Consider the following 18,693-nt stretch of genomic DNA (forward strand, 5'->3'; position numbering starts at 1 on the left):
CTGCTTTTGCTTTGCCTTCTGCCATGAGTAAAAGTTCCCTGAGGTCTCCCCAGAAACGGATGCTGCCACACTTCCTGTACAGCCTGTGGAACCGTGAGCCAATTAAGCCTCTTTTCTTTATAAATTACCCAGCCTCAAGTATTTCTTTATAGCAGTGCGAGAATGGACTAATATACTCCCCATCTGTATAATGTGGAAGATGCTAATAGTACCTACCTCACAGTGTATTTGTGAAAGGTTAAATAATATATTAAATTAAAAGCCCTTAGAATAGTGTCTGGTACAAAGTAAGCATTCAGTGAATGATAGCTATTATAAAGATGTTTGAAGTTACTACTGAGTCCAGTACTCGAAATCATTATTCTTTTTCTCAATCTTCATTCTTTACTGTTCAAGTACATTGTATACACACATTCTATACTATTTATACCAGCTCCTCCAGGACACTGCATCATCTTGAGTCTGTTGCCATCTATCTATCCTCTTCTGTCTCCCTGTTCCCCACCTCCTATACCCAGTTACATATCTTCTTGATTCTTCCATCATAATGTCTTTCACTTCCATCACTTCTTTCCATTTCCTATTCTGGAATCTGAGAGAAACATTCCTTACTTTTATCGTTTATGACAAGTGCTAATTTGTATGACTTATGGCTTTACTGGGAAATGTTTAAAAAAAAAAGATACGTCCTTTAGACATGAAGTCCTTGCCCATGCCTATGTCCTGAATGGTATTGCCTAGGTTTTCTTCTAGGGTTTTTATGGTTTTAGGTCTAACATTTAAGTCTTTAATACATCTTGAATTAATTTTAGTATAAGGTGTAAGGAAGGGATCCAGTTTCAGCTTTCTACATATGGCTAGCCAGTTTTCCCAGCACCATTTATTAAATAGGGAATCCTTTCTCCATTGCTTGTTTTTGTCAGGTTTGTCAAAGATCAGATGGTTGTAGATGTGTGGTATTATTTCTGAGGGCTCTGTTCTGTTCCATTGGTCTTTATCTCTGTTTTGGTACCAGTACCATGCTGTTTTGGTTACTATAGCCTTGTAGTATAGTTTGAAGTCAGGTAGCGTGATGCCTCCAGCTTTGTTCTTTTGGCTTAGGATTGTCTTGGCAATGCAGGCCCTTTTTTGGTTCCATATGAACTTTAAAGTAGTTTTTTCCAATTCTGTGAAGAAAGTCACTGGTAGCTTGATGGGGATGGCATTGAATCTATAAATTACCTTGGGCAGTATGGCTATTTTCACAATATTGATTCTTCCTATGCAAAAGCAATGGCAACAAAAGCCAAAATTGACAAATGGGATCTAATTAAACTAAAGAGCTTCTGCACAGCAAAAGAAACTACCATCAGAGTGAACAGGCAACCTACAAAATGGGAGAAAATTTTTGCAATCTACTCATCTGACAAAGGGCTAATATCCAGAATCTACAAAGAATTCAAACAAATTTACAAGAAAAAAGCAAACAACCCCATCAAGAAGTGGGCAAAGGATATGAGCAGACACTTCTCAAAAGAAGACATTTATGCAGCCAAAAGACACATGAAAAAATGCTCATCATCACTGGCCATCAGAGAAATACAAATCAAAACCACAATGAGATACCATCTCACACCAGTTAGAATGGCATCATTAAAAAGTCAGGAAACAACAGGTGCTGGTCAGGATGTGAAAAAATAGGAACACTTTTACACTGCTGGTGGGACTCTAAACTAGTTCAACCATTGTGGAAGACAGTGTGGTGATTCCTCAAGGATCTAGAACTAGAAATACCATTTGACCCAGCCATCCCATTACCGGGTATATACCCAAAGGATTATAAATCATGCTGCTATAAAGACACATGCACACATATGTTTATTGCGGCACTATTCACAATAGGAAAGACTTGGAACCAACCCAAATGTCCAACAATGATAGACTGGATTAAGAAAATGTGGCACATATACACCATGGAATACTATGCAGCCATAAAAAAGGATGGGTTCATGTCCTTTGTAGGGACAAAGATGAAGCTGGAAACCATCATTCTCAGCAAACTATTGCAAGGTCAAAAAATCAAACACCGCATATTCTCACTCATAGGTGGGAATTGAACAATGAGAACACTTGGACACAGGAAGGGGAACATCACACACTGGGGCCTGTTGTGGGGTGGGAGGAGGGGGAGGGATAGCATTAGGAGATATACCTAATGTAAATGACGAGTTAATGGGTGCAGCACACCATCATGGCACATGTATACATATGTAACAAACCTGCACTTTGTGCACATGTACCCTAGAACTTAAAGTATATGTAAAAAAAGATAGGTCCTAAGGATAGTGTGCAGCTGGCAAGTCAGTCAAAACTGTATTAATTCTAATACCAAATAGGTAGGCAAGAGGTAGAATAGTTTTGTCTTCATAAATTATCCTCTAACCCCCCCTTTGATGATATAAAAATATTCTGTGATTGTATTTGTTTCATAATTTTGAGCTTATCTTCCCCATTAAGTAGTGATATCCTTGAGACCACCAGGGACATGCATATTATTTTATCTCTGCATCTTCAATGCCTAGCAACAAAATGACTGGTACATTGTAGGAACTCAAACGTGAAAGAATGAATTTCCACTGCTATCAACCTAGTTTCAGGCTCTTATTACTTCATATTTGAGCTACTTACAACAACTCAATTAATCTCCCTATCTCTCAAATTCTTGCATATTATTGCTATTAGCATGTCACTATCCTATTTGGAAACCTTCAGTGGGTCCCCATTTGCCTATATCATACAGTCCTTTAACCCAGTATCAAGGAATTTAATAGATGACTCCAATTTACTTCTCTAACTTTATATTTCATTATACTCCTTATATAAAACGTATGCTAAATCCTCTCGGATTCATTAGTCATCATATTCTAAATAGACCATGTTGTCCCCATATCTACTTATGCTATAGTCCCTACCACAGGTGTCCTAACTCTTCCTTTCCACTATTCTAAATCCTACCCTACCAACAAAGCCCAGCTCAAGCCTCACCTTCAAATAAGACTTTCAGATGTTCCTAGTCCATGATGGTCTAGGCTTCTTCTGAATTCCTATACCAATTTGTCACTTATCCCCATTTTCCATGTGCTGTCTTATATTATTATCTTTACATATACTCTCTTTCCAGTAAGACTTGTAAATTCTTTGCAAGTGGTGCCTATGTTTTCCACGTGGTACCCTTTGCATAAACGATACTAAATACTTTATTGGACTAAATTATTGTCCCCACACCTGCCTTGTGCTCACTCTGATCTTCCTGCTAGTAATTCCTACTCCTTCACCTATGCAAATCTTATCCATTTCTAAGACCCCACCTCCTCCATCAAGCATTCCCTGACTAATAGAGCTAACAGTGATCTTTCACTCTCTCTGAATTCATATACTGTTTTTGCCTATACCATACATGTCTCATATTCTGAATTTTATTGTTACTCAACTGATCAAGCATATATATGCTTAATTTATTATAGTAGGCTATAAATTCACTAGGGAAATGTGTGTTTGTTATATTTCTTGTATCTACAACCAGACCCTAGACAACATGTTGCACTAGGCACAATTTTTGTTGATAAAATGAATGTCAGTGCACACAATGAGGTAAGGAAAATTGAACTCTTTCTCCAGGAGCAACCAACTTTTAAAAACCTAGGAAATACCCTTCTTGACATTAGCCTTGGCAAATAATTTTTGGTTAAGTCCCCAAAAGCAATTGCAACAAAACCAAAAATTGACAAGTGAGACTTAATTACACTAAAGAGCTTCTGCACAGCAGAAAAAAATCTATCAAAAGAATATTAAAATATTCACAAACTATGGATCTAACAAAGGTATAATATCCCAGAATCTATAAGGAACTTTAAAAAAATCAACAAGCTTGTCAGAAAGGTGATTTTTTAAAAAAATCAACAAGCAAAAAACAAATAGCCTCATTAAAAAATGGGCAAAGGACATGAACAGACACTTCTCAAAAGAAGATATACAAGCTGCCAAGAAACATGTGAAAAAATGCTCATCAGCACTAATCACAAGAAAAATGCAAATCAAAACCACAATGAGATACTATCTCACACCAGTCAGAATGGCTATTATTAAAAAGTCAGAAAACAACAGATGCTGGAGAGGCTGCAAGAAAAGGGAACATTTATACACTATTAATGGAAATGTAAATTAGTTCAGCCACTGTGGAAAGCAGTTTGGAGATTCCTCAGAGAACTTAAAACAGAGCTACCATTAGACCCAGCAATCCCATTACTGGGTATATACCCAAAGGAAAATAGATTATACAAAAAAACCTCACATGCACTCATATGTTCGTCACTGTGCTATTCACAATAGCAAAGACAAGGAATCAACATAGGTGTCCCTCGGTGGATTGGATAAAGAAGATGTGGTACATATATACCATGGAATACTATGCAGCCATAAAAAGAATGAAATCATGTTCTTTGCAGCAACATGGATGTAACTGGAGGCCATAATCCTAAGCAAACTAAAACAGGAACAGAAAACCAAATACCACATGTTCTCACTTATAAATGGGAGCTAAACATTGAGCACACATGGACATAAACATGGGAATAATAGACAACGGACTAGTAGAGCGGGGAGAGGTGAAGGGCATGTGGGTTGAAAAACTACCTATTGGGTACTATGCTCACTACTAGGGTACAATATACCCATGTAACTAGGCTGCATATGTGTCCCTTGTATCTAAAATAAAAGTTGAAATAATTTAAAAAAAAAACTCCTTTTCCCATCTCAAGAACCCTAAAACCAATCCCCCTAGGGAAAAAACCTACAAACTTATCTATTTCAACAAAACTTATCTATACTGAAGATTCAGGAACTGAGTGTGTATTCTGTACCACCTTCATTTCCTACAGACTGGAACTATGATTCCTAAAAATAAACTCATAATGTAATGTTCATTACAACAAAAAATACGAATGTCCCACAAAATACATTACAGGGATATTCAACCTGAAACAGGAGAAGAGAAAGATCTAGGATGATACCAATCACCAATACTGAGCTCAGATAGTGGCTGTTACATGGGAATATCTGAATAAACATGATTAATTAAAATCTCAAGGGTCAGTTGATGTTTGCTTTTATTTCTCAGTGGCTGATAACCTTTTAGATCTATCCCAGAAAGGAATTATTATTGAGTATGAGGTCTTCAATATTGTACCTATCTCTTTTTCTATATTATCAGGATATTCTCACTCAGCTAGCATGCCATTTCTGCAACTCACCTCAAGTACGTATTATTACATTATCATAAGAACGTATTTCATTTAAACATATAATTGTAAAATTCTGCTACATTCCTAAGTATAATTTTATTATATCTTAGAGCCAAACATTTTTTGGAGGTAAATCATTTTATTTGTATAGTGTAAGTTTATGGAAAAATAATACCATATCAAATTTTCTCTGAACAGAACTTTTCAGGAACTCATTTAATGTGTAGAATCTAGATAGCTCTGAAATATTTTATTATAACATTCAACAGTGTGTTCAAAAACTATTATATTAATAAAACAATATCAGGCTTTATGCAACAGGAAGGCTGGGAATAAAATGGTTAAGATGCAAGGCTTTCTGGTCTTTCTTTTTACTTGATGAGCCTGAACAAATTGCTTCCCTGTATCTCTTATCTGACTTCCAAGGATTCTGATCTTGACTTCACAAGCCTGCTGCTGCTCTCCTCTCTTCTTTATTTTAGTTTGGCAATGTCAATCTGATCTCCTACATTCTTGTTCTGTATTTTTATTTGGTGCATTGACTTTCCTAGATCACTATCTCTAGGTTTCTGATTCTATCTTGGTAGTCTAATTGCAATTCAAGATCCCTTTGTTTATTTGATTTAGTATTCTTGTCACCGGAATAAACAGTAACTGATTAAGCTTACCTAATCAGCATCAAAAAAAAGGGGGGCCTGACGCCTTTCACCAATAACAACATAAATGACAAATGCTAACATTATAACTAGGAAAAATTATGCACCAATACACATAAGGAATTAAAGGAAAGAAAAAACTAAAAGCAGATTGTTAGGATAATAATATTAGATGTGATCTTTTTTGTTTTAAATTTTTCATTACAGTCATAGCATGTTTGTAGAATTTTTTAAATAGATACAAAATTTTAAAAGAGGATTAAAGTCCAAGGTTAGGAGTAAAAGTAACTTAGTTGCCATAAAAGTGTTCAGGACCCCTGGATCAAATAAATTTACATCTAGGACTAAGATAATTTGTAGATGAGACTTATATATTAAAGAAGTCTTTCAGGAATTACGGATAAATGGAGGGGTGATGAAGACTGGGGACAGGAAAAGTTCTGATTTTTTTTTTTTTTTAGGAGGCAGTGGATTCCCAAACCATACTACTCTGAGAATGAGCCACAGACCAACAGCATTGACATCACCTGCGAGCTTCTAAGAAATGCAGATCAGGTCCCATTCCAGACCCACCAAATCAGAATCTGCATCTTAACAAGATCTTCAGCTGATCTAGCCAATCATATACACATTAAAGTTTGAGAAGCACTAACATAAAGCAACAAGGATTCACTGAGAAAGATATAGCAAATTAATTTTTTTTATACTTTAAGTTTTAGGGTACATGTGCACAACGTGCAGGTTTGTTACATATGTATACATGTGCCATGTTGGTGTGCTACACCCATTAACTCGTCATTTAACATTAGGTATATCTCCTAATGCTATCCCTCCCCACTCCCCCCACCCCACAACAGGCCCTGGTGTGTGATGTTCCTCTTCCTGTGTCCATGTGTTCTCATTGTTCAATTCCCACCTATGAGTGAGAACATGTGGTGTTTGGTTTTTTGTCCTTGCGATAGTTTGCTGAGAATGATGGTTTCCAGCTTCATCCATGTCCCTACAAAGGACATGAACTCATCCTTTTTTATGGTTGCATAGTATTCCATGGTGTATATGTGCCACATTTCCTTAATCCAGTCTATCATTGTTGGACATTTGGGTTGGTTCCAAGTCTTTGCTATTGTGAATAGTGCCACAATAAACATACGTGTACATGTGTCTTTAGAGCAGCATGATTTATAATCCTTTGGGTATATACCCAGTAATGGCATGGCTGGGTCAAATGGTATTTCTAGTTCTAGATCCCTGAGGAATCGCCACACTGACTTCCACAATGGTTGAACTAGTTTACAGTCCCACCAACGGTGTAAAAGTGTTCCTATTTCTCCACATCCTCTCCAGCACCTGTTGTTTCCTGACTTTGTAATGATTGCCATTCTAACTGGTGTGAGATGGTATCTCATTGTGGTTTTGATTTGCGTTTCTCTGATGCCCAGTGATGATGAGCATTTTTTCATGTGTCTTTTGGCTGCACAAATGTCTTCTTTTGAGAAGTGTCCGTTCATATCCTTTGCCAACTTGTTGATGGGGTTGTTTGTTTTTTTCTTGTAAATTTGTTTGAGTTCATTGTAGATTCTGGATATTAGCCCTTTGTCATATGAGTAGATTGCAAAAATTTTCTCCCATTCTGTAGGTTGCCTGTTCACTCTGATGGTAGTTTCTTTTGCTGTGCAGAAGCTCTTTAGTTTAATTAGATCCCATTTGTCACTTTTGGCTTTTGTTGCCATTGCTTTTGGTGTTTTAGACATGAAGTCCTTGCCCATGCCTATGTCCTGAATGGTATTGCCTAGGTTTTCTTCTAGGGTTTTTATGGTTTTAGGTCTAACATTCAAATCTTTAAACCATCTTGAATTAATTTTAGTATAAGGTGTAAGGAAGGGATCCAATTTCAGCTTTCTACATATGGCTAGCCAGTTTTCCCAGCACCATTTATTAAATTGGGAATCCTGTCCCCATTTCTTGTTTTTGTCAGGTTTGTCAAAGATCAGATAGTTGTAGATATGTGGCATTATTTCTGAGGGCTCTGTTCTTTTCCATTGGTCTGTATCTCTGTTTTGGTACCAGTACTATGCTGTTTTGGTTACTGTAGCCTTGTAGTATAGTTTGAAGTCAGGAAGAGTGATGCCTCCAGTTTTGTTCTTTTGGCTTAGGATTTACTTGGCAATGTGGGCTCTTTTTTGGTTCCATATGAACTTTAAAGTAGTTTTTTCCAATTCTGTGAAGAAAGTCACTGGTAGCTTGATGGGGATGGCATTGAATCTATAAATTACCTTGGGCAGTATGGCCATTTTCATGATATTGATTCTTCCTACCCATGAGCATGGAATGTTCTTCCATTTGTTTGTATCCTCTTTTATTTCATTGAGCAGTGGTTTGTAGTTCTCCTTGAAGAGGTCCTTCACATCCCTTGTAAGTTGGATTCCTAGGTATTTTATTCTCTTTGAAGCAACTGTGAATGGGAGTTCACTCATGATTTGGTTCTTTGTTTGTCTGTTATTGGTGTATAAGAATGCCTGTGATTTTTGCACATTGATTTTGTATCCTGAGACTTTGCTGAAGTTGCTTATCAGCTTAAGGAGATTTTGGGCTGAGACGATGGGGTTTTCTAGATATACAATCATGTCATCTGCAAACGGGGACAACTTGACTTCCTCTTTTCCTAATTGAATGCCCTTTATTTCCTTCTCCTGCCTCATTGCCCTGGCCAGAGCTTCCAACACTATGTTGAATAGGAGTGGTGAGAGAGGGCATCCCTGTCTTGTGCCAGTTTTCAAAGGGAATGCTTCTAGTTTTTGCCCATTCAGTATGATATTGGCTGTGGGTTTGTCATAGATAGCTCTTATTATTTTGAGATACATCCCATCAATACCTAATTTATTGAGAGTTTTTAGCATAAAGGGCTGTTGAATTTTGTCAAAGGCCTTTTCTGCATCTATTGAGATAATCATGTGGTTTTTGTCATTGGTTCTGTTTATATGCTGGATTACGTTCATTGATTTGCATATGTTGAACCAGCCTCGCATCCCAGGGATGAAGTCCACTTGATCATGGTGGATAGGCTTTTTGATGTGCTGCTGGATTCAGATTGCCAGTATTTTATTGAGGATTTTTGCATCGATGTTCATCAGGAATAATGGTCTAAAATTCTCTTTTTTTGTTGTGCCTCTACCAGGCTTTGGTATCAGGATGATGCTGGCCTCATAAAGTGAGTTAGGGAGGATTCTCTCTTTTTCTATTGATTGGAATAGTTTCAGAAGGAATGGTACCAGCTCCTCCTTGTACCTCTGGTAGAATTTGGCTGTGAATCCATCTGGTCCTGGACTTTTTTTGGTTGGTAAGCTATTGATTATTGCCTCAATTGCAGAGCCTGTTATTGGTCTATTCAGAGATTCAACTTCTTCCTGGTTTAGTCTTGGGAGAGTGTAAGTGTCAAGGAATTTATCCATTTCTTGTAGATTTTCTAGTTTATTTGCGTAGAGGTGTTTGTAGTATTCTCTGATGGTAGTTTGTATTTCTGTGGGATCGGTGGTGATATCCCCTTTATCATTTCTTATTGTGTCTATTTGATTCTTCTCTCTTTTCTTCTTTATTAGTCTTGCTAGCGGTCTATCAATTTTGTTGATCTTTTCAAAAAACCAGCTCCTGGATTCATTGAGTTTTTGAAGGCTTTTTTGTGTCTCTATTTCCTTCAGTTCTGCTCTGATCTTAGTTATTTCTTGCCTTCTGTTAGCTTTTGCATGTGTTTGCTCTTGCTTCTCTAGTTCTTTTAATTGTAATGTTAGGGTGTCAATTTTAGATCTTTCCTGCTTTCTCTTGTGGGCATTTAGTGCTATAAATTTCCCTCTACACACTGCTTTGAATGTGTCCCAGAGATTCTGGTATGTTGTGTCTTTGTTCTCATTGGTTTCAAAGAACATCTTTATTTCTGTCTTTATTTTGTTATGTACCCAGTAGTCATTCAGGAGCAGGTTGTTCAGTTTCTGTGTAGTTGAGTGGTTTTGAGTGAGTTTCTTAATCCTGAGTTCTAGTTTCATTGCACTGTGGTCTGAGAGACAGTTTGTTATAATTTCTGTTCTTTTACATTTGCTGAGGAGTGCTTTACTTCCAAGTATGTGGTCAATTTTGGAATAGTTGTGGTGTGGTGCTGAAAAGAATGTATATTCTGTTGATTTGGGATGGAGAGTTCTGTAGATGTCTATTAGGTCTGCTTGGTGCAGAGCTGAGTTCAGTTCCTGGATATCCTTGTTAACTTTCTGTCGTGTTGATCTGTCTAATGTTGACAGTGGGGTGTTAAAGTCTCCCATTATTATTGTGTGGGAGTCTAAGTCTCTTTGTAGGTCTCTAAGGACTTGCTTTATGAATCTGGGTGCTCCTGTATTGGGTGCATATATATTTAGGATAGTTAACTCTTCTTGTTGAATTGATCCCTTTACCATTATGTAATGGCCTTCTTTGTCTCTTTTGATCTTTGTTGGTTTAAAGTCTGTTTTATCAGAGACTAGGATTGCAACCCCTGCCTTTGTTTGTTTTCCATTTGCTTGGTAGATCTTCCTCTATCCCTTTATTTTGAGCCTATGTGTGTCTCTGCACGTGAGATGGGTTTCCTGAATACAGCACACTGATGGGTCTTGACTCTTTATCCAATCTGTGTCTTTTAATTGGAGCATTTAGTCCATTTACATTTAAGGTTAATATTGTTATATGTAAATTTGACCCTGTCATTGTGATGTTAGCTGGTTATTTTGCTCGTTAGTTGATGCAGTTTCTTCCTAGCCTTGATGGTCTTTACAATTTGGCATGTTTTTGCAGTGGCTTGTACCGGTTGTTGTTTTCCACGTTTAGTGCTTCCTTCAGGAGCTCTTTTAGGGCAGGCCTGGTGGTGACAAAATCTCTCAGCATTTGCTTGTCTGTAAAGGATTTTATTTCTCCTTCACTTATGAAGCTTAGTTTGGCTGGACATGAAATTCTGGGTTGAAAATTCTTTTCTTTAAGAATGTTGAATATTGGCCCCCACTCTCTTCTGGCTTGTAGAGTTTCTGCCGAGAGATCAGCTGTTAGTCTGATGGGCTTCCCTTTGTGGGTAACCCGACCTTTCTCTCTGGCTGCCCTTAACATTTTTTCCTTCATTTCAACTTTGGTGAATCTGACAATTATGTGTCTTGGAGTTGCTCTTCTCGAGGCGTATCTTTGTGGCGTTCTCTGTATTTCCTGAATCTGAATGCTGGCCTGCCTTGCTAGATTGGGGAAGTGCTCCTGGATAATATCCTGCAGTGTTTTCCAACTTGGTTCCATTCTCCCCGTCACTTTCAGGTACACCAATCAGACGTAGATTTGGTCTGTTCATATAGTCCCATATTTCTTGGAGGCCTTTTTCATTTCTTTTTATTCTTTTTTCTCTAAACTTCTCTTCTCGCTTCATTTCATTCATTTGATCTTCCACTACTGATACCCTTTCTTCCAGTTGATTGCATTGGCTACTGAGGCTTGTGCATTTGTTATGCAGTTCTCGTGCCATGGTTTTCAGCTCCATCAGGTCCTTTAAGGACTTCTCTGCATTGGTTATTCTAGTTAGCCATTTGTCTAATCTTTTTTCAAGGTTTTTATCTTTTTTGTCTTGGGTTTGAACTTCCTCCTTTAACTTGGAGTGGTTTGATCGTCTGAAGCCTTCTTCTCTCAACTTGTCAAAGTCATTCTCCGTCCAGCTTTGTTCCATTGCTGGTGAGGAGCTGCGCTCCTTTGGAGGAGGAGAGGTGCTCTGATTTTTAGAGTTTCCAGTTTTTCTGCTCTGTTTTTTCCCCATCTTTGTGGTTTTATCTACCTTTGGTCTTTGATGATGGTGACAAACAGATGGGGTTTTGGTGTGGATGTCCTTTCTGTTTGTAAGTTTTCCTTCTAACAGTCAGGACCCTCAGCTGCAGGTGCGTTGGAGTTTGCCAGAGGTCCACTCCAGACCCTGTTTGCCTGGGTATCAGAGCGGAGGCTGCAGAACAGCGGATATTGGTGAACAGCAAATGTTGCTGCCTGATCGTTCCTCTGGAAGTTTTGTCTCAGAGGAGTACCTGGCCGTGTGAGGTGTCAGTCTGCCCCTCCTGGGGGGTGCCTCCCAGTTAGGCTACTCGGGGGTCAGGGACCCACTTCAGGAGGCAGTCTGTCCATTCTCAGATCTCAAGCTGCGTGCTGGGAGAACCACTACTGTCTTCAAAGCTGTCAGACAGGGACAGTTAAGTCTGCAGAAGTCTTTGCTGCCTTTTGTTTGGCTATGCCCTGCCCCCAGAGGTGGAGTCTACAGAGGCAGGCAGGCCTCCTTGAGCTGCAGTGGGCTCCACCCAGTTCGAGCTTCCCAGCCTCTTTGTTTACCTACTCAAGCCTCGGCAATGGCGGGTGCCCCTCCCCCAGCCTTGCTGCTGCCTTGCAGTTTGATCTCAGACTGCTGTGCTAGCAATGAGCGAGGCTCTGTGGGCGTAGGACCCTCCAAGCCAGGCGTGGGATTTAATTTCCTGGTGTTTCGTTTGCTAAGACCGTTGGAAGTGCGCAGTATTATGGTGGGAGTGACCCGATTTTCCAGGTGCCATCCGTCACCCCTAGGAAAGGGAATTCCCTGACCCCTTGCACTTCCCAGGTGAGGCCATGCCTTGCCCTGCTTTGGCTCAGGCTCAGTGCACTGCACCCACTGTCCTGCACCCACTGTCCAAAAATCCCCAGTGAGATGCACCCGGTACCTCAGTTGGAAATGCAGGAATCATTCATCTTCTGCGTCGCTCACGCTGGGAGCTGTAGACTGGAGCTGTTCCTATTCAGCCATCTTGGCTCCACCTCCAATTAATCTTATCTTTTGCAAGTTTACTTAAATGTTAATGTCAGAGAGTAAATAGATATAATCTAACAAATTCAGAAAAATGATTCAGTAACAGTATCAAGCCATTCACCTGCTTTTCTAGAATCCAAAGCCTATGCTCTTCCCTTAAATAGTACTGGATATTACTAGGATCTAATAAGTATATAACCTGGAATTGTCTGCTCTCTGTCTCCTAATGAAGCTTGACTGTAAAAGGTGAAATTTCAAAAAAAAAAAAAAGATCGCTTAAGAGACATAGTATTTCCATCCATTCTATATATTCAAAATTTTATCCTTGCATCAAGATGGATCACCAGAAAACTAGGTCTGAACTACATTAGCTTAGTCCATTACAGAACTTCATTCACTTTCTTTTCTTTTTTTTTTTTTGAGATGGAGTCTTGCTCTGTCGCCCAGGCTGGAGTGCAATGGCGCGATCTCGGCTCACTGCAACCTCCGTCTCCTGGGTTCAAGCAATTCTCATGCCTCAGCCTCCCGAGTAGCTGGGATTACAGGCATGTGCCACCACACCCCGCTCATTTTTGTATTTTCAGTAGAGACAGGGGCTTGCCATGTTGACCAGGCTGGTCTTGAACTCCTGACCTCAGGCGATTCATCTTCCTCAGCTTCTCAAAGTGTTGAAATTACAGGCGTGAGCCACCACGCCTGGCCACTTCATTCACTTTCTAACAGTTAATGTTCTGCATGCTTATCTTTCATTGCTTAAAAAAAAAACTTTACTGTGTAAAATATACTTATGCTCTTGCTATAAAATTACTAAAAGCATTGTCCATTATATAATGCAACTTCCTACACTGTCTACAGAAGCCAAATATGTAACATAAATGAGTGAAGCAGACTGTAAAAAAATCCACTGCCAGATATGTAATTAAACTTTATCATTAACCGAACGATGGTATAAGCACATTAACACATAGTATGAACAGGTAGGAAAAGAGCAGCTATATTTTAAATTTGAAATCTAAAAATATAAATAATTTATCAAATTTTCCTTTGAAATTGATTACTTTGTTGACTTGTAAATAGAAAGCTAAAATCCTTTCTTCTACACCAATATGTCAATGTCCACATGGGCTGATAGGGAGAAGTAGATACTTAAGTGGAAATTCGGGTACTGTATCAAGAGGGAAGTGGAATGAATAAAATGATGGATGGCCAAAAGCAGCAAATGTCTACTACATACTGATATACCAAAGTTGTCTAATTAGGATTCAGTACCACAATACAGTGCAGTTCAATTTCTTCAATTTGTAGTTCTTAATTGACATTAGTAAAATTAATTGAAAAAGACAAAATAGGCAATATTTTTAATTGCCACAATGTTGGAAATCAGAAAACTTCCTTTTTGGAATTCACTCTTTAAACCTGCAATTGTGAATACGTAGTTTAAGTAATCACTTCCATCTCTGGACACCAATTTCAGCACAGAAAAGTAAGCTGGATTATTCCTTGCCAAAAGCATTTCACCAAAAAATGACTTCACTAAGAACATGTGAATTAAATTTTACATTTGTGTAACTACTTATGAGCACTTTCGCGAGAAAGATTCAGAGTGTTTATATGGATTATCATATTCACCAAAAAGGTCAGTCACTGAACTGAGTCAGGGATTTTCCCTTGGATGACATGAACAAGTTGAATTCTTTCAACAGTTCAAAAAATATATCTTCAGCACCTGACATAAATGCTGCACTACATCCCGAAACTCCCCTTCAGAACTGAAGTATTTATTCCCCAGTTGCTCTTTAGGAATTCGCTAGGCTGAAAAAAGCTACCACACCCAAGGTCATTCTCCTTTCCCAGGGTAACTGGCATACAGAGACTAGTCAACATTGGGCTATAAGGACCGGCCCTCTGACCTTAGCTGAGGACAATTTGGAGGGACCATCCCAGCTTCAGAGCTCCCAATAAGTAAGGCTGAGGCCTTCTGACTATATCTAGGCCAACTTCTCCCATTAGTCCAGCTGCATCCCCTTCCCTTCACAGGTGTTGATCCTGAAAGAACCCTTTAATAAATTATCTTCACGTTAACCTCCATCTCAAAATTTGCTTCCAGGGCAACCCAACCTGTGACAACACCACATACAACTAAGCCCCCTAATCTACAAGAAGCAGAAGCAACTACTGTATTGTGCATCCAATTCATCCAAAAAAAGCAATAACCTTGGTTGAGGCCACAGAAGAATATCTGGTATACATATATTGTTACTATATACACGTTTCATTTTTTATCTTTTTAGGACAGTGTTTCCTGGTGAATTATACAATTAATACACTGAAGTTTTTTATCTTTAAAAACACTGCCACTTTGGATTTAAGTTTCATATCAAGTCTTGTGTTAACCATTGCAGAAATATCTTCTGTAGTCATACTTAAGTTATTTTGACCAGTCTACATTAAACTTAAGACACAGGCACTATGTTCAAAAGTTCTATCATATCAAAATTCTCATTGACACCACAAATAAATATGCTTCACTGGGCATTATTATTTATGTCTATGCAACAGAAAACACCAAAAGCAATGGCAACAAAAGCCAAAACTGACAAATGGGATCCAGTTAAACTAAAGAGCTTCTGCACAGCAAAAGAAACTACCATCAGAGTGAACAGGCAACCTACAAAATGGGAGAAAATTTTTGCAATCTACTCATCTGACAAAGAGCTAATATCCAGAATCTACAAATAACTCAAACAAATTTACAAGAAAAAACAAACAACCCCATCAAAAAGTGGGCAAAGGATATGAACAGACACCTCTCAAAAGAAGACATTTATGCAGCCAAAAGATACGTGAAAAAATGCTCATCATCACTGGCCATCAGAGAAATGCAAATCAAAACCACAATGAGATACCATCTCACACCAGTTAGAATGGCAATCATTAAAAAGTCAGGAAACAACAGGTGCTGGAGAGGATGTGGAGAAATAGGAACACTTTTACACTGTTGGTGGGACTGTAAACTAGTTCAACCATTGTGGAAGACAGTGTGGCAATTCCTCAAGGGTCTAGAACTAGAAATACCATTTGACCCAGCCATCCCATTACTGGGTATATACCCAAAGGATTATAAATCATGCTGCTATAAAGACACATGCACACGTATGTTCATTGTGGCACTATTCACAATAGCAAAGACTTGGAACCAACCCAAATGTCCAACAATGATAGACTGGATTAAGAAAATGTGGCATATATACACCATGGAATATTATGCAGCCATAAAAAGGATGAGTCCCTGTCCTATGTAGGGACATGGATGAAGCTGGAAACCATCATTCTCAGCAAACTATCGCAAGGACAAAAAACCAAACACTGCATGTTCTCACTCATAGGTGGGAATTGAACAATGAGAACACTTGGACACAGGAAGGGGAACATCACACACCGGGGCCTTTCATGGGGTGGGAGAAGGGGGTAGGGATAGCATTAGGAGATATACCTAATGTAAATGAGGAGTTAATGGGTGCAGCACACCAACATGGCACATGTATACATAAGTAACAAACCTGCATGTTGTGCACATGTACCCTAGAACTTAAAGTATAATAAAAAAAGAAGGTACTAAAAAAAAAAGAATACATTGTGTGACTCAGTAGACACTTTTTTGTAAAGTTGTCATCTGTAAGAGAGCTAATGCCTGGGCAATCTTTTCCCTTAATATATAACTACATAACTGCATTTTACAACAGGATTGCTTATTTTATTCACTTTCCAAAATAAACCCAGTTGAAATTTCAGTCCTTTTCTTGAATTATTTTTCATTACACAGATTTTCTATGTATATATTATATACATATATATAATATATATATATGAAAACCATATTTTTATGTGAAATTTCCTGAATGTTTAATGTTGGCAACTAATTCAACTATATGCAACACATCTCTCGCCACACCCAGCCCATAGTCCACCACTTTGTAAACTTTTTCTAGTGATTAATTGATTTGGAATGTAGTATTGAATGTATTCCTTCTACTACAGTAATAAAAAGCGTGAGCTCTGCAAACATATTTAAATTCCAGCTCTGCTCCTTCCTAGCTATGCAATTGTGGGCAAATTACTTTTTCTATCTAACCCTCATTTTTCTCACCTGCAAAATGGGGTTAATCAAATTACCTTAGAGGTACTTCATAATTTATAATGTAAGGAATTTAGAATAGTGCCTAGTAAAAAGCAAGTATCAGTAAATGTTAGCTTTTGTTATTTAATAATGAAAATTGTATAAAATATCACATTGCCCCTTTTCCCTGGCTGCAAGAAAGCTTACCATTAAATTGAATGCTCTACCACAGCAAATATATTAGCCATTGTGTTTGGTATGTTTGCTTCCTCCTTTTCAGGGTTTTGATTGTCTATTTCAATTTTCAGAGCTTTATTATACACCTGAATATAAGAAGTTTCAAATTCTTTTTGGAAGAAGGAAGGAAAAACAACCAAAACTTTAAAAAATAAAAATTAAGTTCCATAAAATTTTTGTGAACAACATGAAGGAAATTAGGTCATCTAGCTCTATAATTAGGTGGATTTATAACAGGTTCAATGATTGTACACTAAAAAGTATCAATTAATGGATTGCTGTTAACCTGGAGATTAATCTATGCTGCCACAAAGGTTCTGGCCTCAGTTTTGTCGTTTGTCAAATTATCTGGAGTTACAAAACTATGGCCTGCAGTCCAGCTGCTCTGCTTGTTTTTATGAATAAAGTTTTACTGGAATAAAAGCCACACACATTTGTTTATGATTAGTCTATGGCTACTTTTGCACCACGACGGCAGAGTTGACTAGTTGTGACAGAGACTGTGTGGCCCACAAGCCCAAAATGTATACTTATATCTTAACCTGTAAGAAAAGTTTGCAGACCCCTGAATTAGATGAAGACAGGTGGGAATACCAAATTTGAAGATGACACAAACTGGGAGGAATAGTTAATACACTGCATGATAGAATTGAAATTCACAAAGATCAGAAGAACTGAAAAAATAGGCTGTAACAATCAGGCTGAAATTTAATAGTTTATAAAGTATGGTTAATGGGTTCTTAACCATAAAAGTGGAGGATATGAGGCATATAGTTTCATAAGTCCAGGAAATTAACCATATGATGTAGCTGCCAGAAAAGAGCTATTTTAAATGTTGTCTGCATTAAAAGAAATACAGGGTCTAAAACAGTGCTGCCCAATAGAACTTCCCTGTGACAATGGAAATTTTTTTAATCTGTAATGTCCAATAAGGCAGCCATTAGCTACATGCAGCTATTTGGATTTGATACTTGGCTAGTGTGAAGGAGGGACTAAATTTTTAAAATTATTTTTGAGAGAGTCCTGCTCTGTTGCCAATGCTGGAATGCAGTGGCACTATCATAGTTCACTGTAACCTTGAACTGCTGGGCTCAAGTGATCCTCCCGCCTCAGCCTCCCGAGTAGCTATGACTACAGGCACATGCCACCATACCAGCCAATTTTTAAAAAAATATTTTGTAGAGATGGGGTCTTGCTATGTTGCCAAGGTTGGTCTCAAGCTCCTGGGCTCAAGGGATCCTCCTGCCTCAGCCTCTCCAAGTGCTGGGATTCTAGGTGTGAGCCACTGGTGCCTAGCCAAAAACTGTCAGTCTTTAGAGAAAGGGAAATCAATTCTGTACCTTTCATGATCCATCAGCAGTTTAGCAATGTTCACACAGAAGTCTAAGGGCATGTCAAGATGTAGTATTTCCATGACAGCTAACAAGATGAAAAAATGAAATAATTATCAGTTTAATTTTTGAGGAAGCTTAGTTATTTTCAATAATTTTCCTCTATTCAAAATCAACTTACTAAATGTTTGCCATATACCATGTTTTGCCTAAAAATTTATCAAAATCTTCTTTTAAAGTATTAACGTCCAATGCTGGAGAGTGT

General features: G+C 38.2%; 1 protein-coding gene across 2 annotated transcripts in view; it reads right to left on the minus strand.

Annotated features, from left to right (window-relative positions):
• Positions 1 to 18,693, minus strand: part of TEX11 (testis expressed 11) — a 383,978-nt gene that overhangs the window by 165,687 nt on the left and 199,598 nt on the right. For both annotated transcript variants that reach the window (XM_055376139.2, XM_004064340.5), the window contains exon 13: positions 18,438 to 18,516. In XM_055376139.2, the coding sequence (XP_055232114.1) occupies positions 18,438 to 18,516 (79 nt within the window). The remainder of the gene's footprint in view (positions 1 to 18,437; positions 18,517 to 18,693) is intronic.

Source organism: Gorilla gorilla, chromosome X (assembly GCF_029281585.2).
Source record: "Gorilla gorilla gorilla isolate KB3781 chromosome X, NHGRI_mGorGor1-v2.1_pri, whole genome shotgun sequence".
Lineage (NCBI taxonomy): Eukaryota > Metazoa > Chordata > Mammalia > Primates > Hominidae > Gorilla > Gorilla gorilla.